The 26,964-nt window shown below is 47.0% G+C and overlaps 1 protein-coding gene across 2 annotated transcripts in view; it reads right to left on the reverse strand.

The window, feature by feature from the left end:
• Positions 1-26,964, reverse strand: part of DENND2A (DENN domain containing 2A) — a 63,082-nt gene that overhangs the window by 35,821 nt on the left and 297 nt on the right. For both annotated transcript variants that reach the window (XM_075503323.1, XM_075503331.1), the window contains exon 2: positions 1,616-1,714. In XM_075503323.1, the coding sequence (XP_075359438.1) occupies positions 1,616-1,686 (71 nt within the window). In that variant the 5' untranslated portion in view covers positions 1,687-1,714. The remainder of the gene's footprint in view (positions 1-1,615; positions 1,715-26,964) is intronic.

The following is a 26,964-nucleotide window of genomic DNA, read 5'->3' on the forward strand; positions in this document are numbered from 1 at the left end:
TAACAACAGCAGAGGATGCTCAAACCAAGCACTCGAGAGGTGGGCTTATGGGGGAGGACGCTCAGGGAAGGGTCCTCCTAGCCAGAACACAATGCTCTCCCCTTTTGTTACAATTAAGACAGAGTTTGAAATGAAGTCTTTCTTACTTCTAGCAGAAGTAGGTGGCAGGTGAGAGAGGTAATTTTCGTGCATCAGACATGCTGATACCCATGAGAGGTTTACCAGCATTTTTATGTGTGTGTTCAGAAGTGCAGTAGAGTTTTGGACATTGTCAGGGCATTAAGCAGGTCCACTGCAAATAAATGCAAAATGGACCATTTGCAAACAATAGCAAAATTGCTGCTGTTGAGCAGAGGAGAAATCATATGATGCAGCAGGCATTCCTCTAGCGCCTGCTCAGAGGATCTCTCTCGGTTCATCCAAATGTTCCCCAAATGCATATTAATGCACAAAGACCGCACTTTTATTATTACATTTCTATGGCCCTGCCATCCCAGGCCACACATGGGCTTGGGCTCCCATGCACCCAGACACACTGCTTTGGCCTAGAGCACGAGACATAGCACCCAGACACCAGATTCAACATTCTTAGAGCAAAGGATTGAACGTCTTCACTGTTTGAGTCCAAACTGCACCAAAAATCCCTAATATATTTAGTCTAGGGATTTCCAAGTGTGTGATATCACAGTATCAATATTGTGATATTTTATCAATATAGTAAAGTTCCAGCTGAACAGTTATTCCAACACAAAATGTTTCTGAACCAAAGCACTTAGCCATGTCTTTGGGGTTTTCCTGGGCTTGGGAAAGAGCACCAGGACAACACAAGGTAGTTACTAGGATGCAAACCCGTATCATTAGTTCCATTTAACCACGATCCCAACACTGAGATTCAACTCAGGAAATTGCTCCATTAACTTAAATGTATCAAGTGTCCCTCTTCCAGAACTTAGTGCTCTTGTAAGAGCATCCATGTGGATACCCTGTGTGCTAGCAGGCCTTGAGCTTTGTCCTGGAGTTAAGCAACGCTGGCAGCCATTGCAGACCCAGTTGTAGTGCAAATTGAGTCTGGGACGGGTTTCTGAGCAGAAATGGGACCCGAGCCAGATACTGTTCTTCCCTAGCCTCACAGATATTTAACTCCTGGCTGTCTCAGTGACAACATCAAGCTTTGGTTAAGAGCTGGCACTGTGAACACCATGACCTTTCCCAAGGAGCAGGGCATCGCAGTGCAACTGGGAAAAACCTGCACTAGGTGTGGACAGTAGGGTTTGCCTGAGGAGTCTGCGGAGTCTCCAGTGTTGAAGATTTCAAGTGCAGGAGGGGCAAACACTGACAGGGATATCATCAGTACAAACAGTCTTGCCTTGGGTCAGACCTCTTCTAGCACTGTGAGTCTAGAACATCATCAGTCTGACTGGATGCTAAAATGCACAGTGTCACAGTCCTGAAATGGCAATAAAACCACCTGAGACCTACAGGAGTGTGTTTTAACATGTGAGGAGAGAGGGACAGTGCAGAGCACAGAGAATGTTTGCTTCCTTTGGTTTTCTTTCTGTTGGGGATAATAAACACAAGCAAAGCACCCTGGCACTGAAACGTAGAAAGCTCTCACCTCTCAACAGACTTGCAGACACTGCTTTCAGACTTGCTGCTCACATCGGCCGCCTTGCTAGCTGTCATCATGTCAGCACACAGCAGGGCAGCAGGTCACCTGCAGACAGACACAAGGAAGACACATTGCTCTGTGCTCAGCATCCTTCTCTCTTCCTTCTGTACACACACACACAGACACACGCATGTTTCTCCTTGAAATCCAGGAGAAGAGCAGAAGCAAGACATGACAGCTCTCTGAGGATAGCCTTGGTTTCCTCCTCTGCGAAATGGGAAGAGGGCTGATAGCATTATCCCTCAGAAGCCCAGGGAAGAGTCAATGGATTTTGAGGGCAAAAATTATCTTTCACTCAGCATCCACTGCTTTACCATGACTTGAATATGGAGCACGTTTTATGAAGGCTTTTATTGTTGCCAAAGTCTCAGCGGATTTAGATTTTTTTTCTTTGCAGAAGACTAAAACGAAAACGATTTTAAAACAACCTGTGTTAAAGGCCACATGGCCAAAGTGATCCCTGTGCATGCAACACTGTCACAACGTCCCCAGCTTGGGACAGAAAACATTTTAGGCTGAAGAGACACTGCACTGCAGCCACTGGTTTCCTTCTCTCTTGTGGGCCATGTTAGGCTGCTTACTGATCTGATTTCAGAGGACAACTCCTCGTGGGGTAAGATAAATCAGTCACAAAAATGAGTGATTCTGTTTGCCTCCTGATTTCTAGCATTCATGGAGCGACTGTCCCTCTCTTTCGAGTACTGCTGCTACCTGGTCAATGCAACACACTCCGCCCTCTTTTTATTGCCCCACAATATTCTTACTCATTAAATAAAAAATAAAAGAATTACTCTTATTATTATTCCCATTAAATAAAGAATAAAAGAATGACAAGGGGCTCACCATCTCGTAGGCAATACTTGGAAAATCTGAAGCCTCTCAAAACTGTCCACTGGCTGGTCTGCCAGATACTGCCCTGCCATGCTTAGCATTTGGCAACAAGACCGATTACCTTGGGAAATTTAGTAGGTTCTTCTCATTAAAGAAATAAAAACCACCACACCAGAAACAGTAAAGAACAAAAGGATCTCTTGTTTCCACTGTTCAAGTATTTTGGGCAGAGAGAGGAAAAAAGGGGAAAAAAAAAAAAAAGAAATCAGTCTTGTTTGTTCGCAGTTTTCTCTCCCTCCCTTTATCCCACACTGGCAATGTTCCTGAGGCGAGGAGTGAACTCTGGGTCAGCTCAATGTGTACACACTTGGGGCAGCTCATTGCTAACCATTTAGCAGACTCTCTTTCCCCAGACAATAAACCCCCTTGGCTTCTCTTCCTCGCTAGTAACTGGAACAAACACCCACTTCACTTTTAGACAGAGAACAGAGTTGCAACACTGTCAAGAAAATTTACCAGCCCGAGGAACAAAATCTATTCATCCATCAGTTAACTGTTATGGATTGAGAATAATGAAAAACTAATGATCCCTCGCATCCCTGGCCAAAGAATGACTCACCCAGGCAGCCAAAGCAGATTCCTGCAAAGCTGCAGCAGAGGCTGCTCTGCACTTGGCTTACTACATCCCTAGAGCAGGGACGGTCCCTTCACTCATCACTCATTTAGTGCCTCGCACAGCAGGGTCAGTGGCCAGAGCTCCTCGGCACTGCCTTTAGCAGTAAGAAACGTAACAACAACGGGAGCTGGCATACACACAACTCCTGTGGCTCCACTGCAACACCGAACGTTTGCTTGGGATGAGCTCCTCTGTCTCGATAAGATCACACAATTTCCCCATCAGGAAACTCCATCTCTCAGCCTTTTCCAATAGTCCCCTAACAAACACTGCCTTGAAAATGAACGTCTGGGTATGAACAAATGTGTGCTGGTGCTCAGCACAGTCATGTACCTGACGTACCTCCTGTGGGAGAGGCCAAAAAGAAGATAATACAGAATAAGAGGTACACTCGTTTCTTCATCTGTAGTGGATGGGACAGACCCTATCGCCCTTGGTGAGCAGAAGTGAGGCACAAAGCAGTTGCCGAGTGCTGCAAAAGAATCTCCTGTGAAAGGAGCACCACTGCGATCAGCGGATCGGCATGACTTGGAGCCAAGGCCAGAGGGACATCTGTCCCCCCCAGCCACCACGTGTGGCAGGAGTAACCAAAGCAACACACTCACACTAGGCAGATTAAAGTCAGCAGGCCAGGAGCTTCCAAAGCAGCAACACATCAGATACTGCAACGTGACAACAACCAGGTACCTGCCGACGCCGACACACCCCCTGACAACACACGCTGCTCAGGGGAGTAAAGTCATTCCTAGGAGATACACAGATTGCTGTGCCTTCACCCTTGAGCAGCAGGGTATACAGTGTGTCCTCAGCATCACCTAGGGGATTATTGTAGCACGTTAGCTGATCCTGCCCAAAAGAGTAAATATTTATCTAAACGCACTGGAGGACATGAGGGGAAAAACAGAGTCACCTCTGGAATAAAATAGCAGAAAATAATAAGGTACCTCCCAATTACTCCAACAGTCAGATAATCTGTTTGGGGCCAATCCCAAGCCCAAATGAACATCAAAGGTGATGGGGTCATCTCTTCTGCTGATAAGGTCACCAGAAACAACTTGCAGGCCTGACCCACAGGCATTACCAACACCTGACAAGAGCAAGCTGGGATGGCAGTGATGGAAAATTGCCTCCAGTAGGAAAACAAAAGGCAGATCTTCTCTGCCAAGGTTTGGCTCCACAAGGCACCCAGAATTAACATGACAGTTCACTGCAAAGGGCAAGGGGAGCTCCTGTTCCTCCTGGCTCCCCACATCTCTGCTATGATCGACCACACACTACCCTGATTGTGTGCTGGCTCGGGCTCTCTTTGGAGCACCTCTGTGACCTGCTACAGCTCACTGAGAGTCTTAGACAAAGCAGCTCACGGAAGGGGACCAACATACACCCGATCTGGTACAAGGGAGGTGATCAGACTGTGTGGACAGGAGGGAAACAGGGAGGGAAGTGGGGAGAGAGAGCATGAGAGAGTGCATGTAGGGATGGGGAAGGGAGACCTGCCAGAGGCTCAAAAGCATTATCCAAAATGCTCTGCTTTCCTGCTTCATGTGCAATGTGACCAGGGCCCTACAAACTGCCTAGAAGAAACAAGCAGGGCTGAGTTCAGTTAGCAGGCAACCCGAGAAGGACATACATACATCAAGCTGGTACTTCTTGACCGATTGCTGCTTCCTTTAAAAACCACACAAGAACTTTCTACTGGCAATGGGAGGCACAGCCCTGTGGCAACCCGAGCCCAGAGCCACCACTCCTGGCACGTACATCCTGGAGCAGCAAGGCCATAAAAGGGGAGAGCAGACACCGAGCCCCATTTGGAGAGCCTCGACACTGCAATTTATTCAGTAATCCCTGCCATTGTTTGGGGGAACAAAGCAGTCATCTGATATCGTTTTAAAATTAAACTAGGAAAGGAAGGACAGGGGAGGAGGCAGAAGGAAAGAGGGAGGGGAGGGAGCTCTCAAACCTGTTGGCCGGACCCTGGGAAGGATGTGAAGTCTCCCAGCAGAAGCCTCTCGGCATATCTCCCACATGCACCCGGCCTCACAATTCCCAGGGCCATGTGATAGGGGCTTCCTGCTACCAAGCTAAGCAAGACCTACCCCGACCTCTCTCTTCCAAACAGAGTTCCTGCCTGCTTTGTGTTCGCAAAGAGGCGTTTGTTTACTGATCTATCACTGGCATGCAGGAAACAGCCTTGAAATGAGCTGTAATCATCTGTCTCCAGCAATAGCTGTTTGGCTTTCTTCTAATTTAAGTCTTCCTCCCACCCCCCCTTCTCCAATGCCCTCTTCCCCACTTCCGATCAAAACGCTTTTGGAGTACGCACATCTGGTTCAGGGCACTAGATACTACGCGATGTTTCCAAAGCAACCGGTGAATAAAAAAGAGGCGCTGACAGTAGGCACGCTCCCACCCCCAAAGGACAGAGAAGTCTTCCAGAGAAATACGAGCTAAACTTCAGGGAGAGGAAGAAACCGGCTCTGCCTGCTGCACTTGGTGCAGCCACCAGACAATGACAAAAGCCAGAGGAGCACCAAATGTCCTGCAGTCTACATCATCAGAAACGTACGCAGCCAGCACACAGGTCGCACATGTGGAGTCTTGCCTCCGATAAGGTCAGGCAGTGATGGCAGCAAGCCTCCCAGGCCTCCCTTCTTTGCTATTTCCTTTGTGGGGAATAAACCAAGCATACCTCAAAGGGTCTTGTGGTTTGGGGATGGGTATTACCATTGCTGCGTGCTGGAGACCATGTCTCAAGATTTTCTTTGCTCTGTTTACTCTGCACCTCGCACAAAAATTGGATCCAAGTCCATAACTGGGATACTAGCCACACCGCTGGTACATATAAACAATAAGGCTTCACAGCACCAGGAGTGACCCGCAGCTGGTCAAACTCTCCTCCAAGAAGAAAAAAGACACGCTGCGTTTAAAGCCCACACACGCGTTCTTCTCCTTGATGCTCACAGAAACAGTCTCTCCAGTTACTTTCACAAGTAACCCCAAGCAGCCAGACAAAGCCTGCAAGTAACACCTCTCCGCTCCTGTGCTTTACAGAACAAAGGATGCAACATACAGACAGCAACAACGAGACAACAATATATAGCATACATATATAAAGAACAGGAAGGATGCCAAGAAGACAAAACACTAACAGGAAAATCGTGAGTAAGGGGAAGCCAACAGTTAAAGACTTAAAGGCTCCCTCCCCCAGCCCTTGCTCTGTTTGGAGTCCATTTCCCTTTGGGGGAAGAAGCAGGCATGAGGACGCGTGCTTGTGCACGAACACACACACAGAGGCCACTGCGTGGGCCCCTGTGCACAGTCCCAGCACCAGGCAGCGTCCCTGGGCCCGGGTACGAGCACGCTGCCTTCCCGAGGTCCCCAGCAGCAGTGCGAACTCAGGGGGCGAGCCCCCACAGAGCAGGGAGGACACCAGCCAAGCGGGGATGCAGCTAAAGCCCAGAAGGGCAACGGGACCCAAAAGCAGGCTCCCTTGGCAAAACAAGACGCTTGCAGTGGGGGTGCCCAACGCCAACCCAGCGGCAAGGCAAGGCCAGTCTGCCCTGACCTGGTAGCCTCGCACACGAAGGCCCGACCCCCAGGTCGTGCTCTCCTGCCATGGCTCCTAACCCCTCTGCAGCCCTGGGCTGCTGCCTCTTTCCCTCCGCTGTAAGGGCTCCCAGGAGCAGGAGGCAGGAACTCCCTGCTGCAGCACAGGGACATGCTGCTGGAAAGCACTTCCCCAGGCCGGCCTCCCCAACGTGGCCTGGCGCCTTTGGGCAGCAGCAGTCACTTGGGTGGCCTCCTCCAGCAGGAGACCCCAGGCCCACATGTGTTCATGCTGGTCACACAGCCAGGTGCTCTGGTCTCATGTACCAGGGCACAGCAACTCGGGACATCAGCTAATTGCCCTCCTGCTGTTTCTGGTAGGGAGAAAGGTGTTTGCAGGCAGATACAAGGGTTTTCTGAAACTTGAGCTCAGGGTGTTTGACCCAAAGCTCCACGACACGTGCCAGGAGCCCTCCCCAGCTGCCAGCAGCAACAGTTTCTCCTCAGAGGACTTCTTTCCTCTCCCAGTCAGCCCCGCACATGAGCGTACCTCTGAGAGGACGGGCTACCTCTGGACCAGCAGGGCTTCAGTAGCATCCCATGAAAGGATTATTCAGTTTATGCACAAGAAAAAACTTTTTTACCAATAGGTTGACTGAGCACCGGCACAGGTTGCCCAGAGAGGTTGTGGAGTCTACATCCTTGGAGATACTCAAAGCCCAACTGGACGATGTCCTGAGCAGGCTGCTCTACATGACCGCTGCTCTGAGCAGGAGGTTGGACGTGGCCATGTCCAGAGGTGCCTTCCCACCTCAGCTACTCTGCCACCCTGTGCCGGGCACAGTTAGTTTGGGGCAAGGTGAGCTGTCACCTCTTTGCAGGCACTGATTGTCCTGGCCATGCAAGTCTCCTGCGGGCCATGGAGACTGAAGACGCTAACAGCAGGATTGTTCCATTCATCACACTCATAATGGGATCCTAATTGTAGATTGCCAGGCCCAAATCATTTATTAAAGAAAAAAAAAGCAGGATAAACTTACGTAAACATATCCATGAAAGGGCAATAACTGGGAAGCAATATGCTCCTACCATATCTTTTAGAGCCAGATCCCACATAGCCTCCTACCCCCCTTGCCCCACTCTGTCCTAACTTTTCCCTTTGATCTATCATATCTTACGCCACAGGGCTTACAAGGGAGTCAGGACAATCCCATGTGTCAAAACAAACTGTATTTTCAAAAAACCCAAGTGGAATCGACATACCACAACCTCTCCCTTTGTGCATGCACCCCATGTCAGAAGAACAATGCTGCAATGCAAGGAATGCAGAAACTCGCAGTGTCGGTGTTCAGCCTGCGTGCAGAAAAGCTGTGTTGTGTGTTATGGTATGTCTTTAATTTTATGGTATAATTCGTTCTACTGACCTTCTCCCTCTCTGAGCCCACAGAACAAACTGCCCACTTATATGTCACTAACCTGATTTAAAGGATTACTATGGTTAAAGGGACTGCCCTGCTTCTCCCTCTCCCTGGGCCCCTGCTCCTCCTTTGGCTGCCAGCAATGTGGTATCATCCCTGTCCTTGGTAAAGGACATGCCTGATCAGATCTAATAACTGCCATTGACTAAGGGTGCGCCTACTTTTTCCTCTGTTCTTGCTCCTGCTTCCTTTGTATCAGCTCCAATGCTTCTCAAGCCCTTTCTGAGCTAGCAAGGGCTAGCAAGCTAGCTAGTTCAACTCACTAAACCAGCAAAGAAATAAAAAGGGCGAAAACCAAAAAGTTTTCTGCTCGGATAGTGACATCAATCACCTGTCATGGAAAACCTGATGAGCATTGAAGCACATTGAAGGGAAGGAATAGAAATCATATTGCTGGGACAGATTCACTGAATATTTTGCTTTCTCCTCACTGCTTCCCTTCAAGGACGTTTGTTGCTCACCATTTAACCATATAAATAGCAAACTGGGTTGCAGAGACTACAGGCAAAACTACAATTTGCTCTTACTACAGGGACAAGCAAGACCTGATTCTTCAGACTGTTCCAACTGCAAACCCCACCACCTTCACAAGCAGCTGTGAGGCCAGCCCCACGGCCCCACATCTGGTACCCAGGCCAGGGAACACACAGCTGGCTACAGCTAGTAAAAACTCCGCTTTCAGGGTTTGTCCGACATGGTGGTGAGCTCTGGGAAGGGCAGGTGAGGAGGTTCCTAGCCATTTCTCCTTCATTACCTGCCAAACTAAGCAAGGAACACCTGCAGGCACCCATTTCACTCGCTACATTACCCCGACTCGCCTCCAGAGCAGGCCCCTTCTGTTGCACTGAAGGAGACCGCAGAAGGGCTGAACAGATGCCTGTGACCACCCAGCCAAGCCTGACCGCTGCAGTGCACACGCATGGAAGATACAACTGAAATGGCATGGACGACCGTAAATGTGGCACATCTCAGTTACTGAGTGCTCCACTTCACAGATACAGAAACTGCATTCGGAAAACACAAACGAAGTTTCAGCTTTGGGTTGGTTGGTTTGATTTAAAGGCAAACTGGAAAAAATACTCACTGGAGTCCCAAGGTGCAGGACGGCATGGAGTTACCAGGTCGGCTGGATGCTTTGGCTCCACCACAGGGACCTCTGGCACCTGAGTTAGTGGAACAGCTGGTAACAGCAGCAGCTCCTGGAAGACGATGGGACAGATGCTCTGCCAGCGGTTTTGCACACACTTGGAGGGGCACAGGGACCTTCAGGAATCACAAGCTCCATTCCAGGCTTTGGAAGGAAGCAGGTTATCAGGGGCACACCATTATTTTTAAGTTTGTCCTCTGTCCTCTCACCTCCTGACACTAGAACCTGGTTACATATAGTCTTCCTCACCAACTCAATACCAGTCCCTGCTTCCCAGATCTCCTCTCACCCAGACAGCCCAGGTTTAACTCTATGAGGTCCCTCTTCAAGTCCCAGTTTCCTCACCCACTCCTAATCTCACACTATCAGCTGTCCCAGCCCAGCCCTCTCTGCCTCTCCCCATCCTCCCTATCACCACTTTCCTGTATCCCTCTCTTTCCAGATTTGTCTCCTTAAATCATTGCTTAGCCAGTCCTTCTCTACCCATAGCTCGTCCAAATACCTTCCTTCCATCCTAAGGACTTTGTACGATGGCTCCTAGCTGCAGACTCTTCCTCCCCTTACTTCCCCCTCCCTGCCCAGTCTCCCAAATCTACTCGGCCCTCAGCCCTGCCTCAGTTTTCCTTGCTCACCCCTGTCCTACCTCCCTGCTCCAGCAGAAACAGCCTCCCCTCCACACTTCCAGCCTCAGGAAGCCTCCAGCACTCAATCTACTACCTTAAAAGCTGCTTCCCTACAGCTTTCAGTTTGTTTTGTTTTTTTTTTACTTGCCCCCAGGCCTAGTCTCACCCAAACAAAGCCACCTGACACCAGGCTGGCTTGAGCACCTCCTTTCTGCCCACCCTTACAGGGCAGAACTTGAGGAACTTGCACATTTCTCCAGGTTTTAGGTCCACTACAGCTCTCCCCTGACTACCGAACATCCCAAACTCCTGGATACAGCTTCTGCATGTCCACGGTCCTTATCTGAGACAAGGCTTGCCCTACATGGACGATCTGCACCTACATGTTGAAGAGACTGGACTCCACACATGCATTTCCACTACCAATAGCCTGAGTGGATCCCACACCTCTCACTCACTGCACACCCCCACATGCACAGTGTAACAATTATTTCTTTAGAAGCAGAATGACTGCATCTTTATGTCCAAATAATTGACCTTGACTAGGACCAAGGATCTTTTCCTTCCTTCCTAGCCCAGGCTTTGCCTCTTCTGGATACTAGTAAATCAAGCCGTTTCCACCTCTTTTCTGCTACGGTGCCAGCGGGATAATCGATGGCACAGAAGAAACAAACTCCTGGTAGTCTAGTCCACTGTTCCTGGGCAGAGATTTACAAGGAGGTCCTACTAAATCCCAGAAATGTGTTCGGTACCACTGGTTAGGAGGCCAGCCTTTGGCTCTGACCTGCAGATGGCATGTATCCATTCACATATGACTCCCAGGTTGGGGCTTTATTATAGGACCAGTGTTAGGACTGGGTTGGCAACAAGGCTCTGCTTGGAAAGAAGCTAACCGTCAACAATGAGAAGAGGGAAACCAGCAGGACCTGCTGTGGGCAATATTGGTGGGTCACAATTGCATCCTTAGGCCATCCCTGTTCTGTAGTAAAGCAGCTGAACCCTTGAGAAACTACGCTCACCTCCTATCCATTTCTTCCCTCCACCACCCATTTGCTGAAGGTTGTAGGTGACGGTCCACAGGGATAGCACCCAGCATCACCTGCCTGGCACAGGGAGCTGGAAGGACAGCACATTTGGGAACGAGGTAACTACTGAAGATTTTAGCTACTAAAAGGAAAAACCTCTGCTGACCATGTGACAACTGAAATTTTCTTCCCACAGAGCCTTGGAAAAGTTAAGGTAAAGATGACACAGGAGTGGCAAAGGACAAATTCCTGATCCAAACAGCATATAATACTTCTGTTTCAAAGCATAAAATTAGTCTCAGCAAAAGAAAAGCCTGATGTACTTTCTAACACAGTGGAAACAGCACATTTTTCTCCCCTAGCTTCACTCTTTGAAACAGCTGAAACATTTGGCTGAAGGCTTTCAAAAGTAATTCAGCCAGAGGTAATGCTCAGCATGGAAAACTGCAGACTGAAACAAAAAAAATTGACCTGAAGGCAGAAATCGAAAACAGGGTCTCACAATGTGAATTGTCTTCTGTTAAAGGTGGGGCTCGCTGCACCCACTATTATTAAGCTTGTCCCACATTTCCCATTGTTTTATTTTCCCTTTGTTCCTCCCTCTAAACATATAACAAACAGACAAAAAGCTCAACAACTCAAAGGGTATTCGACATCCCTCCAGTTTCCTTCAGGCAACCACACCCTCAGCTGGAAACACAGCATTTCCAGGGTTAGCAGTGGGATGTTACATGACCATGTCAAACAAACCAGCAACGCTCTTTTCCTAATTCACTGCTCACAAGCACAGATTAAGTCCTGTATGTATAGAAGGTAAATACTGTTATTCTTTGTGGCGGCAAGTATGGTTTGTATTAGTGCTTAGAGACATGATGAGCCTTCACTCCTGAAGGTAGGTTAACAAATACTAGGAAAAAATTCACATGGGAAGGAAGAGAAAGAGTCAGTATTTCCCAATCTGGCTGCTAAAATGAAGTCTAATTACACTGTTTAGTGGAATGACATGTTTCAGGCTAAGCTTTCTACAAGGAAGTCATGAACGAAAGATTAAAAAAATATCTAATTCCAGATGGAGAAACCAAGACCCTGGGAAGTCAAGGCAGGAGTAGAGGACAGCTCTTCTGTGACGGTTCTTGGCAATACTAGAGCATCTCCTTGTGTTTCAGATCTTGCATTAGCACATATGTGCACACAGTGGGGTTGCTCAGCCCCTTTCAAAGTGGGATAATATTTACTTATGCGTTGCAGCCTAATAAATGAAAGTTCAGGTACTTTAAGGCTGAAGAAGACATTAGTGGTGAATCCTGTGTTACTGAAACGAACACGAGCTTGCTGATGACATCAGTGGAGCCAGCGTTTCATACCTGTTTTCTTTGGCTTTGAAATTACCCACACACAAGACGACTGTAGTCAGTATGGAATAAAACAAAAGAAATATGGACCAGATTTACACAAGCAGACATTTGCCAGCAGAACCATTTACCAGCCACACGAACAGGCAGGATTCCTAGCAGATGCAGTGGAACTGGCTTCAGTCCCCAGCAAAGACGAAACTACATTGGCAAATACGCATTTCTACCAGTGTAGCCAATTGGTGTAGATACTTTCCCTCCTTTGACAGGAATGCTGTGTTACAAATATACCAGTCCTACTACAACAGAAATCACTTCTAGTGTAAAAAGAATTGGAAAGAATTCAGGGTTATTATTATGCTTTTAAGAAACACAAACATTTGACAGCATAGGAAACAACCTGCCACTAAAATATAGTGTTCAGCTCATGAACCACACTGGAATTAATTTTCGATGTAGTGAGATAACCTCTGCTATACTAGCATAAACGGGACCCAAAAAGGTCCCTTTGAGGAGCAGCTCTGCAAAGAGTTTCCTGGCAGGAAGACAAATTGTCTCACATTCAGAAAGGAAATGAGAGCATTAAAACGAAGAACCTCAACTTCTTCCAAAATAAGTTATCATCAGGGAAGACAAACGGAGCCTCAGCAAATCTCTCCTTCGGTGGCCTTCACCCTGCAGGATGCTGATTCTTGCCCCTCCTGATGAGGATTTAGCACGCAGCTTCCTGAAGTGTCCATCACCACAACCTTGGGGCACCATCTGCGGAGCCCTGGTAGGTGCATGCTCCAGGAGACCTTCCTGTACCAGCACCAAGTCCATGACCTGCTGCTACAGTCTGTCTCTATTAAGCATGACCTTCTGAGCTCAAGCAAAAAGTCACCCATAGATTGCTTTTTGGTTCCGGAGACCCCGCTTCCCCCTGCCTTGCTCAACCTCCTCTTTCTTCCCACCCTCACTCTCCCACATATCTTGGCCATTACAAATGCAGAATCTGATTATTGCAGATCTTATTTCTTATCAAAATCTTTCAACCACGGCGCAGCACACCACCCCCTTGTTCACCCTTCCTCAGCAGAGAGCTGGGCCAGGCAGCACATGAGCTGCCAAAGATTTACCCATCACAAGGAGGAAACCTGCACAGCTCCAAAGAAGAAAAACCTCTGCAAAGAGGACTTGCATTTATTTATTTTTCCAGGAGGAAAGCTGCTCTCCGCGGGTGTGTGCGTGCATGTGTGCGTGTGTTTGTCAGGACAATAGGAAAAAGGACACTGGAGCGGAGCTGCCAGGAAACAGTCGGCCATCTGCCCGCGTGGAGAGCAGTTTTTCCTTTTCTTTTGTCCTAATAGGAATGTAGCTGAGAGCCGCCATCCGCCCACGCTGGGAGGAAATCTGAGAGCCTGTGCTCTGCCAGGGAGAGGAAGCATGGGGGAGGGAGCAAGCCTGGTCCGTGTGGTTAAGCGGTCATTGCACTCACGGCCAATAAAAGTGGGAAAAAAACCCCTAACCAAAACCCCCAAATCCTAGTGAAAATAGCTCTTCCTCCTCCGCCCTTTCACTCTCACATGTGGTTCGATACTCCCTGCCTCCCAGGCACTGGGAGGTGATCCTGAGCACTGAACGGGTTCGGCAGAGGAGCGTGTCAGTAGGGCAATGGCCCAGGGAAACACAAGGGTTTCCCCCTGCACTGACACTGGCATTCCCGGACAAGAAAGCAACACAAACAGAAAATTAGCTCACATCACCGTGTTGCTCGTCTGCCCACGCCCTCTCAGTAACCAAGCATTTAGCAACCCAACAGCTTGGGGAAGGACCCTTTGCTCTTTGGCTCCCCGACCCACCAGACGAGGCTAGAGCATAAGGAGCAAGTCTACTGCTTATAACCAGCCATACATTCTCCCCCACAGGCTTTGGTGGTGCTTCCGACTGTAAAAGAAAAGTATGTAACAGGCAGGAAAAAAGAAGATCTGATCTTCTGGTACTGTCAGGTAAAAATGCTGGCAAGACACTACAATGACTTGGTGGCACATTCTGCTGCCACCTTGGTGGCAGAAAAGCCCTGGGGAAATAAATAAATAAATAGACAAATAAATAAAATCAAGAAAAGTAAAATTTTCAGAAGTCACTACATGACTTTGAAGTTTAAGACCCATTTTCAAAACCAATTGACGATCAGATTTTTTTTAAACAAACATTGTAAAAGCGGCTAACATTTTCAAAGAATTGTAAGCACTCATTCTTTTTTCACTGGTTGCAACAGGAGATGTTGTCTAGGTATTGCTGGGCAAACTGAGAAAAATCTATCTGCATCTTCATGCGCCTACATACCTTGCACTTACCAGGTGCCAGATCCAGCTCCACAGAGCCAGCAGAACGTGCTCATGTGGGCGATGTCCGAGATAACAGGTCACAGTCCTGACAAAGGCACTTCCAGAAGAACTGATTAAAACAGACATGGTCTAAAGAGCTTCCTCATGTCTTGGCAGCTTGGCAGACAGACTGACCGACCCAGTGATGTTCTGCACCTAGCGTGTCCAAGTCAGATCTGGACTGCCACCCACACAGCTCAATCCCTTTCAGAAACAAGACTCAGGTTTCCATATTCTGTCATGACTTTTTGAACATTTTACTTCTCGTAAAACAAGACCATTGGTGTAGCACAGCGTGTGATCTGAAGCCACTGCCTTGGATGCTTCTCTCTTGGTTGGATGAGGGACAATGGGAAAAACTGCAAACAAGGAAGAGACCTTATATAAAGAAAAGGTTTTTTCACCATGAGGATAATACTGCACTGGAACAGCCCTGCAGTCTCCATCACTGGAGGTTTTTGAGACCCAACTGGTCAAAGCCCTGAGCAACCTTGTCTGAGCTCAAACCTGAAGCTTTCAGCTTTCAGCAGGAGACTGGAGTAGAGACCTCCTGAAATCCCTTCCAACCTGGGTTATCCTATCGTTAATTACTGTAAAATTAACCTGTAAAATTAACCTGTCGTTAATTACTGTAAAAGAGAGAATTCACTCTCAATTTCTCTGTGGGAAACAAAACAAAACAAAAATCAACAAAAAATTGCAAACTCCACTCCCTTTCAAAACACTATTACTAGGTACCTTTTCTTCCCCAAGAGATATTTTTTGCCTTTCATCTCTTAAAACTCTCCAACTGACCAGCAAGCAAGCAGTAAAAAAATGGCTGCTAAAACAAGAGATACAATTATTCTATCCCTAACACATTTCCACGGTCTTTTGTCCTCAGTGATTCTGTAGTGCCTAACAAACTTCAACAGTTCAGTGAAAGCTATTAGGCAGGCCATGAATCCACCAGTAAGGCTGCCTTGGCAGCTGTAAATTCTCACTACTGTAAAAGAAAAAGAAAATATTTTCTTCCCAAATTCATTCCACTTTCAGAGAGATCAGGGTACAATTTTTTGAAAAGCTTAAAGTTGTTTCATAACTAAATTAAAAAAAAAAAAACCACAAAACACAAAAGAACCCAAACCTGAGAAATACTGAAAGCATTTACTTGGGAGATTTGTTTTATTTCTTTGCTGAAGCATTTGGGTTTCTCATGACAGAAAACCTAGAAACTGGAGTTACCAAACAGGCATATATTGTTCACTACTCTCTTCCAAGGGATGTGCTAAAGGCAATATGTACTCTAGAGGACTTTAATTTCCATTGTTTACTTTCTTTCACATACATCAAACTGTTTGATAACGGAGCAAAAGCAGAGCACCCATGTACTATTTCCTCCATCAAGCCCTTAGCTCACGACCGAAGCAGAGCTATTCTTACAGAAGCTTCCAACCCGGGGAACATGCATCCAAGTTTTGTATTCCAGGGTAACCACAAGGGCATACTCCACCCAAGATGTTTGAATGTTGTCCTGGACTGAGCCCCGATACTGTTTATTGTGCACAGGAAAAACTCATTACTACAAAGCAGCCAGCACTGAATGCATTTCACAAGGGCGCATTTTACAGGACCCAGAACAAAATATCAAAGTAGGAGTCTTCTGGAGTCAAACCCTTTGCAGAAGCTCCTGTCCCCTGAATGATTCAATAAACATCATCCCCTTTCATCTTAAATGCTTATAAACATCTAGTTTCCAGTCCAACGCGAGGCAAAATCCTAGCTCTACTGAACCTATTAATTTGACTCCAGTGATTTTGGTGCAGCTTGCATTTCACCCACTCAGCTGTCCACATTCACCTCATTTCTGCTCCTCACCAACACAGGTCCACAGAAACCTAAGCAGAGCCCGCTCAGTTCAAGTCCATAAAGTCTTTCCTGCAGGGACAAGTCTTATAGGTTTTCACGTGGTGTTAAAGAATACAAAGGTTTCCTGCAGGGTGAGGGATGAGTCCTCCCCCAGTAGATGACCAGCACTAGGAGACAGGTGACCTTCCCGGTACAATGCCCTGACGATATGCAGGTTCCTCTGTGAAGTTCCCATCCCCCCCGCCCTAAAAATATCAGCATTACACACTCAGCTCTAAAGGTCCAGGTCAGGAAAGAGGCTCTCCATAAATGTTTTTCTCCCTGCAGAAGATGGTGATTTTAACAAATGCACATGTTCTCTAGATTAGATACTCTATGAACAGGCCAGTTAGACAGATAGTCCTCACCAGAACCACCTTCTTTATGCAAAAGTAGAAGCTGCACTGTGTTGCTTCAGTTATCCATGGCTGAACAAAATGGATCTTTTGATAACCACATTTTCTTTATTGAAAAGAGAATGTCTACAGACATTACTGGCAAACTAAACCTAAACTCAATCATTTAGGGGAAATTCCCCAAACATTTTCTTCAACTAGAAGAGGTGCAAGAAGAGCTTACGTAATGCTGCACTTGATTTATTTCTTGGCTGGTAAGAAAAATGTTTGGCATTCAAGTAGGCATTCTTCTTCCCATCTCTTCCACATGTAGTAACTCAAACATTCACATTGGATAGCATTTACTTAATAAAAATCTGCCATTCACTTCTCCTAGTGGGTTCACTGCATTCATATTAAAAAGAAAAATAAGACAGAGGGGAAATTTCAGCACTAGAAATAGGTTAGAAAGAAGTTATTTTTGCTTATATGCCTTCCCAAGCAAAAGGAATATTAGAGATGCAATGTGTTTGTAAATACAGTTATCATATAAAACTAAGAAATCACTTTTCTTTAGACTTTCTTCACACAAATCTGACTTTTGATGACAGGTAAAAATGATGATGAATAAGAAATCAGTCCTATCTCCAGTCATATGTTTGGCAAGACTGACTTTTCAAAATACAGTACACTAAAATAAGAGTAAGCAGTTTATACAGCAAATATGCTCCCAGATACTGCAGATTAACATAATTTTCTATGCAGGAACTAAACTGGAACAGACAGATCCACCTCAACTAACTCTTGATGTCCAGATGTCAGCTACTCTTTTAGTCTCTTTAATACTTGCAAGAGGTAATTTGTGCTCTAGAAGGACTCTCTCTCCCTGAGGCAGGCATCTCACAAACTCTGAACCATACTGTAAAAGTGCCTGTTTCTCTCACTTGACCAGAAAGGGTCCAGAAACTAACTTATCTGGGCAAGGTGCATCCCACTCACATACGCAAAATACAGCTGCATGGTCTCAGCAATTCAATTTGTATAAACCACAAACAGGTTTGAGTGTTGCTGGGTGAGTAAATTACTTATGGTTTCTGATCAACTGAAATAATTTTTGCCAGGTTTGATCTAAATTCAGTATGCCAAAAAAAAAAAACCAAAAAGAAACTTTCAAGAAAATACTTGATGTAATCTGAAGGAAGCATACAAGAGTCAGGTTCTTTATTGTGAAATGACATTTACCTACCAAAATTTAGCTAGATTGGGGGTGTGTGTGTTAAACCTTCCCTTGAAAAGGAGCTGAAACACTTTGTTTAGGCTTCCCCTCCTCCCACCATTTTTTTTTTGGAAGGGAAAAAAAGGGGGGGAGGGAAGAGATGGGGCTACCCTGCCACCTTTCTCCAAATAGTTAGTTATATACATTTTTTTATTCAACCACAAAACTGAAAAAGAAATACCACAAAGTTTCCTCCAAAGCACCAAAAAGCCCCAAACCTCACTTCCGAGTCATTGCTCAGCTGAAGTTAATGGAGCAATGAGAGTTGACACCACCTTGTTTTTCTGGTGATCTCATCCACATGCATCTCACTGTGCTTCATCAGCATATCACCAAGTTATGCTGACTCCATGAAGCAACTGCTTAAGAAAAGTTGCATTATACAATCTTCTGCTTAATTCTGCATTCAAGGATTTCATGGCAAGTCATACCAAAATGTCCTCTGTTGCAAAATATTGTTCACAAGTTTAAAAATAAAGAAAAAAGTTTCATGTGCAACAGAGACAGTGAGACAGCTGAACTTCTTAAGCCATTAAGGAAAAAATAATGGTTTGGTGATTACCACTTTCCAGGCCTTTTTGAAAATTTATTTTTAATTAAAAATATAAAGAAAGAAAAATCAATGTAATCCAAGGTCAGGCTTGATTTTTTCAAAAAGCAGATCTTTACCAGGAGCCTGAAGTAAAAATAAAGTACTACTACCAATAATAAAAATTAAATGGAAGGGCGCCTTGAGCATGAACGAGCAGAGGGACTGGGATCGGTGTATGTGAATAGTTTGGTTTGAAGAACAGAAAAGCTGGAATTTTTATTCCTGCAGTGACTGTTGGTCAGAGTTTAAGTCCTTCACTGCTCTGACAGAGCAAGTCCTCTGTTTCTGATAACGTTTCCAGGATCAGAAAAATAATTTTACCTCATGCAAGCAAACATTAAGCAAGTGGGACATGAAGCAATATATTACGTGTCAGAATAAGTTTTAAAAAAAACCCAACCTTGTCAAATTCTGACAACGTTTTATGAAATTTGTGCCTTTTAGAGACAATCCTATTTTTCCTTGAAACACACCCAAAAGTGTCTTTCTCTGAGTAGTGGAGGAATTTAGGAATTTACCTTGGTTTCCTACTGAATTTGTGTATGCTAAATCATCTTGCAAGGAACGTTTCTTATAGTGCAAACAGGAGGATACCGATGGGGCAAGCTTTAGCACAGACTAAGTGGCAATAGCCATCTGTATCCTTCACCAACTCAAGTACAGGACTGTTATATGTGAGAGGTGACACCATAGCACAGCTTCAACTTGGAGTCACTCATAGTAATCTTGGGGGACAGAGACAGAAATCTGATGCAAAAAAACAGTTACCACATGTTAGTTGCTCAGTAGGAGACCTCTCAGTCCTCTCTGAGTTTGACAAAGCTGAAAAATGGCAGCCAGCTAGATCAGAGCTTCTTACATCATCTGGAAAAAGCTCAATACCTTACATATGTCTTTTCGGTAAGCTTGCAGAATTCAACTAGAGGTTGCCACACATACAGCCTAGCATGTCAAGGCAGGTAAAAACAGATTGTCAATTACAGCTTAATCACAAGCTCACTGAATTAATAGAAAAGCTCCCATGGACTTCAGTAGACTGTGGAGGATGCCTCAGGGTCTGTTTTTGGCCAGATGTTGATTTCTGAAGTGCCACCTGTACTAGAGAAGACACCCTTCTCGATTTTAGTAAGAGGCATTTATTTCCCTTTGCTACTATGCCACTCTGAGCTCTGGATAACCCAAGACTCAACTCTCACCTAAAAGGAAACATAAAGCCCATATTCACAGCATGCTTTGCAGCTGAAACACATTGTATTTTTGTATGTGGAAAATATACCCATCTTCTGGGGGGCTTAATGTTTTTAAAGAAAAAGCTCCAATAGTCTGAAAAGTCTCTGGGAGCTCTTTCCTTTTTAATTTAGCAAGGTGGTGTTTGGCTGACACTGGCAAGCAAACTCATATTTATGAAGTGCCCTCATGGTGCCCTGTGAAATTTGCCATTTCCCTCCATGACAAGAAGTGCTATCTGTCACGAGAACATAATCCCCTAGGACAGGAGACCCGAGCCCCTTCACTGCTCTCCTCTGCAAACAGATGTGTGCACGTTCCGCAGCCCTGTAAGTCACGGCCAGCTTTTGGCAAAGAACTTCAGCAGCTGCACATCTGCAGAGGAGAAAAGCTTTCAGCAAAAAATACAGAGGGGGATCTCATCCTCCCCCCGCCTGCAAAGCAAGCTCAGCATTTGTTTCTCTCCAGATGACACCCTGATGGGTTGATTTAATCATTCACATATGCATGCCTATTCACAATGCTAGCAAAATACCAGGGCTGTGACAGCATCTCACCTGAACTGCTCACAGTAACACAGCTTGTCAGCAAGCCCTTGGCAAGAAAGTCATGCAGGATATTAAGAGGAAGGCAGTGTTCAAGGACATCACTAATATAAAATGATTCTACAGAATACAGCTGGGTGTGTGAGAGACCACTTGTGATGAGGAAAACACCTAAGCAGGTGTTTAATTTTAAGCCTATGCTCAAAGCCCACTATCTTCAATTAGATTGAAGCTTGTGTTGCATGAAGTCCAGTCCAGACTTTCCTGAGCGGGAATGATGTACTTGCACTGGGAGCCAAAGTGCTCTGCTGGGTGGATTTAAGTGTGCACTTAGACCTACACGTCTGCTTAAACGATTTGCCAAACTGGGGGCACTGTACAGAATATTTAAGCATAGCAGGATCACAGAAACACTTCACCACTTTGATTCCCAAAGGGAAATGTAATTAGAACACAGAGCATCTAGCCATTTAAAATAATTCTGGTTACAAAGAGCAGGAAGTCCTTGCCCCCTGAAACACTCTCTCTGGTGGATTGCTGCAGTTCCCAGTAAGTTTCTGGAAACACAACTTACATGCCTGAACTTCGTCAGGAGCCATGTGCTCTCAGGGATCTGCAGGACCAGGAGTCTCAGTGCCTGGCCGGGTCCCAGTGCTTGGCAGGGTCCCACCCAGAACTCTTTCGTCCACTTCCAAGTGAGGTGGCACCTTTCCTCACTTGAGCTGCCCCTAACCATCCTCAGCTCTCGACATTTTAAGTGTCTGGGCCAGATTTTCAAATGAGCTCAGAGCCAAGCTTTTCTGACTGCTTCTCCGAGACCAGATTTTTTGCCAGGCACAGTCTCCTGCACAAGTACCTAACCAAGGCTAAACACTTCCAAGCAAGGTCAGCATCCCTATGCTGAACTGTTCAGCAAATCTGATTACTTACCATGATGCCTAATGAGGAGCTGGGTATAGGAAAATACAGCTGCCAGCACCTACTTGCAGAACCTAATGAGGAGCTGGGTATAGGAAAATACAGCTGCCAGCACCTACTTGCAGAACCTATCTTTACACTAGTCTCAATCCAGATCAATAGCTCTCTGCTGTACGTCTGCTAGAAGGAACAAGACCAGTGAAACAAACCTCCATCAGCATTAGCAAGACTATTCTACAGAGGAGTCTTGCCGCAGAGTCTTGCGCAGGAGTCTTGACGAGACTTGCCGCAGTTAAAGGATGCCACAGTTGAAAACAAAGTAATGCCCCTCCAACGGCTCACGCAGCAGCATCTGCTTTATTAGTGGCACAGCACCAGTAGCAACTCACAAACCCCACTTCAGGCATCACAGAGAGCCGAACAACAGCTAACTTACCCGTCTAGCTTCTTTCCTTTTGCCTTTTACTCTGATCTTCCATCACACATCTCAAAATGATCCATGTCCCATACCCACACTCCTAGATGAGACGTCATCAGCACTGCACGTGAAGCCAACTGCATGAAGAACCCTGGGGACGGCCAGGCCCATCTGTTAGAGGCTTTTCTCTGTGTGGGTTGGTGTTTTTTTTTTAACTCCCTCTGCTTCTGGGCCCCTCTCTGACTCTCGCCCCTCCCATCTCCCTCTCTCTGCTCATGAGGACAGAGTTTCCATCCTGGCTCTGGGCCAGCACATGTATGGGCAAAGGCAGTGCTCAGGCAAAGCCATCTTCTGCTCCCTTTCATCGTATAAACACTGCTGGTTCCCAGCCCAGGAGCACAGGGCTGCGCAAGACCTTTGGCTGCAGTGCACGGGGACTGAGGACCTGCAACTCCTGCATGGGCTGAACACAGCAGCCTGGCCACAGGGCAACCACCTCCTCTCCCGGCCCCCCTGCTCCCAGTGAGCAACCTGAGGCTTTACCCCAACCGCCCATGAGTTGCTTGTCAGATGGCCGACACAGACACGTCTCATGTACAGCAAAGGACCACGTGTAACAGTACATAAAGATAACAGGTAACATTCAAGCCAAATTCTCATTCACATGAGCAACTGAATAAAGAAAACCCAAAGACCCTAAGCAAACCTGGCTGGCAGTGTCCCAGCAGTGGGATGATGACCTCGCCCAAAATGTATAAGGCGGCCTCAGAGGCGTACTAACTCCTAACAAGTTTAATGACTGACCTTTAATCACCACTGTAACTATTGAATCTGCCCTGCTAGGTCCCTGGAACTAACAGTATGCCAGCTGCAGCTGGTTTCCTTAACCTGGGAAGGGGAAGCAGCACTGAAACAAAGGATGAAGAGTATACCAGTGCTCACAGCATTCGTTCCAGCAGGACATTACTCTTTCGAGCTTCCATCTTTCCAATTATGCTTGACTTCCCCTCAGCTTTACCATGGGACAATGCTATTTGCAGAAAAGACAGAAATAAGGTTCTCAATATATGTTATCTGCATTAAAGAAAGGAGTCCTAGTGTTTCAAACTTCTTGCAAGGAAGATTTCTCGTGAGTCCAGTTTTGGAGTCTTTGTCGCACATACATGGCACCCCACATTCGACCAGCAAATGTTTAGGCAACGTATTTACCTCAGAGCAGTACAAACCTAGGGGGGTTCAGCACAGGATTACCCTGGTCATCACCCAAGAGCACAACCTCTGTTAGCAACTGCAACAGTGACAGGCTGGAACCACATGATGTGGTTCGGAGCTGCTCAGAGCTGTCTCGGCACAGGAGGGGCAGGACCATCATGATGGCAGAGCCCCAAAAGTGCTTCACTGCAGGCTCTATGCCGTGAGCTCCCACTGAGCTCCTGGCTCGCTAAAAGACACGAACTGGTGAAGACTCGCATAAGCGGCAGGCAAGTGTCCACTGCTCCAATCAGGAACCGGACTGGGGACTTACGACTTTCACCTCATCAGTCCTACGTCTACAGACACAGAGTACCTTGACCCAATTAGGTGGTGAAGCACGTAAAGGTTGGGACAGATCTTGAATAGGACTGGCCTATAGGACCTTAAGTATTTACTTATGTAAGATAGTGATGATGCCTTTTAGTGCTATTGCGACAACAGAGACCTTGAACTGGTCCTCAGCCTGTTCTGTGCCAGGCTTCCACCCAAGGACACAGCCCTCGTTTGAAAACCCAGGTTGTAGAGGGTCAGCAGCTCCAGGGACTCTAGCTTCTTTGTCTTAGGCACCCAACTTCAAGATCACCCAAGGTCCCTGCGGAAGCCTACATTTCAAAAGCACAGCCTTCATGAAGCCAGGAGCCGGGGGTTCAATCATATGGTGTACTCAAGGCTCACCATGGACACTGAGAAAGAAAGCGGTCTTCACTAAAACCTGGGCTGAAACCACCACCAAACGGCATGCATAGTCACACATTCCAGCCTTTGCTTTCATTTCCAGTAGCTGGTAAAGCTGCTTAGAGGTGAAAACCAGAGAAAAATCCCAGAAGCAAGTGCCTTCCATTGCACTTCAGAGCTACAATCAAGAAAACATCTCTTCTCCAGCCTTGCCTGGGTAAAACAGTGCTTACGGATCAGTACCCTTCAGATGCAATGTTATTTGAGCTGTATCTAGGCAAAACCGGGCTCACTCATTTACTGTCAGAACTCAAATGCAACAAGCAATTTCTTTCTAGCTACATCCCACTCTATTCTTCCCTCTGGAGAGTATTCTCAGTCCTTAAGGAACTGCTATGCAAGTTCATTAAAAGTCCTATTTCAGCATTTCCTTCATAGTAGAGGCCTCTTCCAGCCAGCTCTTGGGATCCTGCCAACAGACATATCAGCCACTAGTACTTAAATCCTTCCGCTAAAAAATGCTTCTCTAAAGAGCTTATACCCCAGCTCTGGATGACTAAGAGAGCTGATCATCAAAATTAACCAGCCTCAACAAGAGCTTAAGAGAGGTTCTTCTCCACCCTCATGGGCATAACGCTGCACTACAGAGCCTTTTCTCCCCTTGGTCTGGCCTCCACTTAGAAAGGAGCAGCTTCAGCACAGTTCCAGTCAAGAAATAAACGTCAGGTGCTACAAAAGGAAGAGAGAACCAGCTACCTTGGATGATGCATTCAGGGGGATCCAGCACTTATCGGGCACTTCTGAAATGCCCAGCATCTCCCCATGTTTAACAGTCTGGCTCTGTTGCATGAAGATCTGATTGGAGATTTTCTTAAACTTGGGGCAAGGATTGCATTTGCCTCTGTGTCCCCAGAGCACCCAGCACAACAGAGGTTTTAATTCCTCTCCATATGAATTAGTTGTTATGGCTGATACTCAGAATAACTCAGTGGAAAAGCTCCTACTGAGTTAAGACCACCTCTGAAAACCACAGCCTTGCAGCTTACGTGGTCTTTATCATCTCCTCGTCAAAATGAACATTTCTAACACGTAAACACACCAGGCATGGGAGAAAGGCAAGCATATTGTAAGCACTTGACAAAGGATCTAAATGCCCTACTTGTTTTTGGAGAACAGAAAGCATCACGTGGTTGTCTCTGCAGACAAAATGTCCTAAAAGATCTCCCAAGGCAGCGAGCTGGGGACACTAGTGAAAGCAGCACTTTGGGACACTCCACATGCACTTGTGGTCTACAAGGAGGATTGTCCTTGGGGACCCGAGCTGACGAACAGGGAGCACTTCTGTGCTACCTGTCAGGACAGGGAACGTGCCAAAGGACAACCCAGGCTTCGGCACACAACCTTCTCACCCGTAGGCAAAGAGAGGTCCCAGCCGAGCCATAAATCTTTAGCCTGCTTTTTACATCCCAGGTCGCTCCAGCGCCCTTTGTTTTCACTGCTTTCTCTTCCATTTCTCGAAGAGGCACTGTATTACCCTAGGAAATCCTGTGGCTTTCCTCTTATTTCCATACTTAAGAGTTTTCAGTTGTTTCCAAGTCTGTCCCAGCGTGGTAGATATCCATTCTCACACGCTGAAACACTGTTTGGATTATTTTAAAAAACCCAACCAAACAAAAAAAAAACCAAAACAACAACAACCACCAAACCCCACAAACACTACCCTGATGACAACAATTCAGCACGCCACACAACAGTCGAGGAAACGCATTCCTTTCCTCTGGCAGGATGCAGTAACAACTCCCTTTCTGGTGGTTCAGAAACGGAGCCAGTACACTTTATTGGACTTCGCTACCACACACCAAGAATGGGTGGTCAGTAAGGTGGCAGCCAACACAGAAAACAGCTTTTTAATCCATCAGCAACAGCAGCAGCTCCCCTCCCAGGAGCAAATGAAAGCCCCATGGAAATCCCTATGCCCTTCTCTTCATCCTCCCAGCTGAGCTCCGCACTGGAGATGCTCCTCTCCAAAAGCAACAACCCTGCTTAAATGGCAAGAGCAAAGGTGGCCGGGAACACCTCAGGGTCAGGAACAGCTCCCATGCAACGTGCTGACCTGTCCAGGAAACAAACTGTGCTCTTGTAAAGAGCAGGATTAAGCACCCTGTGCTTAGCCCTTATTACCTGCTCCTGTGACGCTCCAGTGCAGCCCCAAGTAGTCAGAAAGCCTCAATCCCCCTAGACCATCCCTTTTCCAGCACTGAGCATCAAGAGCCAGGCTCCTTGGAGACTCATAAAACCAGGCCCTCTGAAAGTGTCCCAAACGCACCTTGCACAGTTTACCCTCCAGTCTGCATTTGACACACTGCGACCAAGGCAGCAGAGAGCTGTAAATTCTTCCTCACTCCCTTCCCAGCTGCTGCTTCCCCCTGACTCTGTGCTTAATCTATTAGCACCCATCATCCCTGGGTACCACAACAGGACGGTGAGTTGGTGTTTCTCACCTCGGGACAGGTGAATACTCTCATGGATCCCATGTGGGAGTCAGAAATGCCACCTTGTTAAGCTATGGGCTGCACCCAAGTGCAGGCGTTTCCTCCTGCCAAGGGCAAAACAAGAGAAAAGCAGGCTATCCAGAGCAGAAAGAGAGGAAACCAAAACTAAGATCACGGAGAGACAATCAGGGCTTTGCTGAAACTGAGTGGGACTCTGCTGCTTGCTCCGGTACGGCCCGGGCTTCCCCCAACGAATTTGCTCAGCGTTTCCTTGTCTTTTTTGTTGCGGGAGACCGAGGCAGGGCTGAGCCCGCCCAGGGGCCTCACGCCGGGCAGCTGGGCTGCCTCCGCTCCTCCACCCCGTCGCTCCCGAACCACTTGGGCCGGCTGTTCAGCAGCGGGGCCGTCGCCCTCCCCGCGTCCCCTCGGCTCTTCTCCCACCCGCACCGGGCGAGGACGGAGGGAGCAGCAGCGCTCCCCGTCCCGGCGGGAAAGCGGCGGTGGCGACCGGCGGTGCCCTCAGCGGCCGGGAGGGTGGGGGATTTCGGCTCACGCCCCCCGGTTTCCGTCTCTGCAGCCGAACACATTACTGGGGGAAGAAACGCCGATTTGGGGGTGAAGGGAAAAAA

This window comes from Mycteria americana, chromosome 1 (assembly GCF_035582795.1).
Source record: "Mycteria americana isolate JAX WOST 10 ecotype Jacksonville Zoo and Gardens chromosome 1, USCA_MyAme_1.0, whole genome shotgun sequence".
Classification (NCBI taxonomy): Eukaryota; Metazoa; Chordata; class Aves; order Ciconiiformes; family Ciconiidae; genus Mycteria; species Mycteria americana.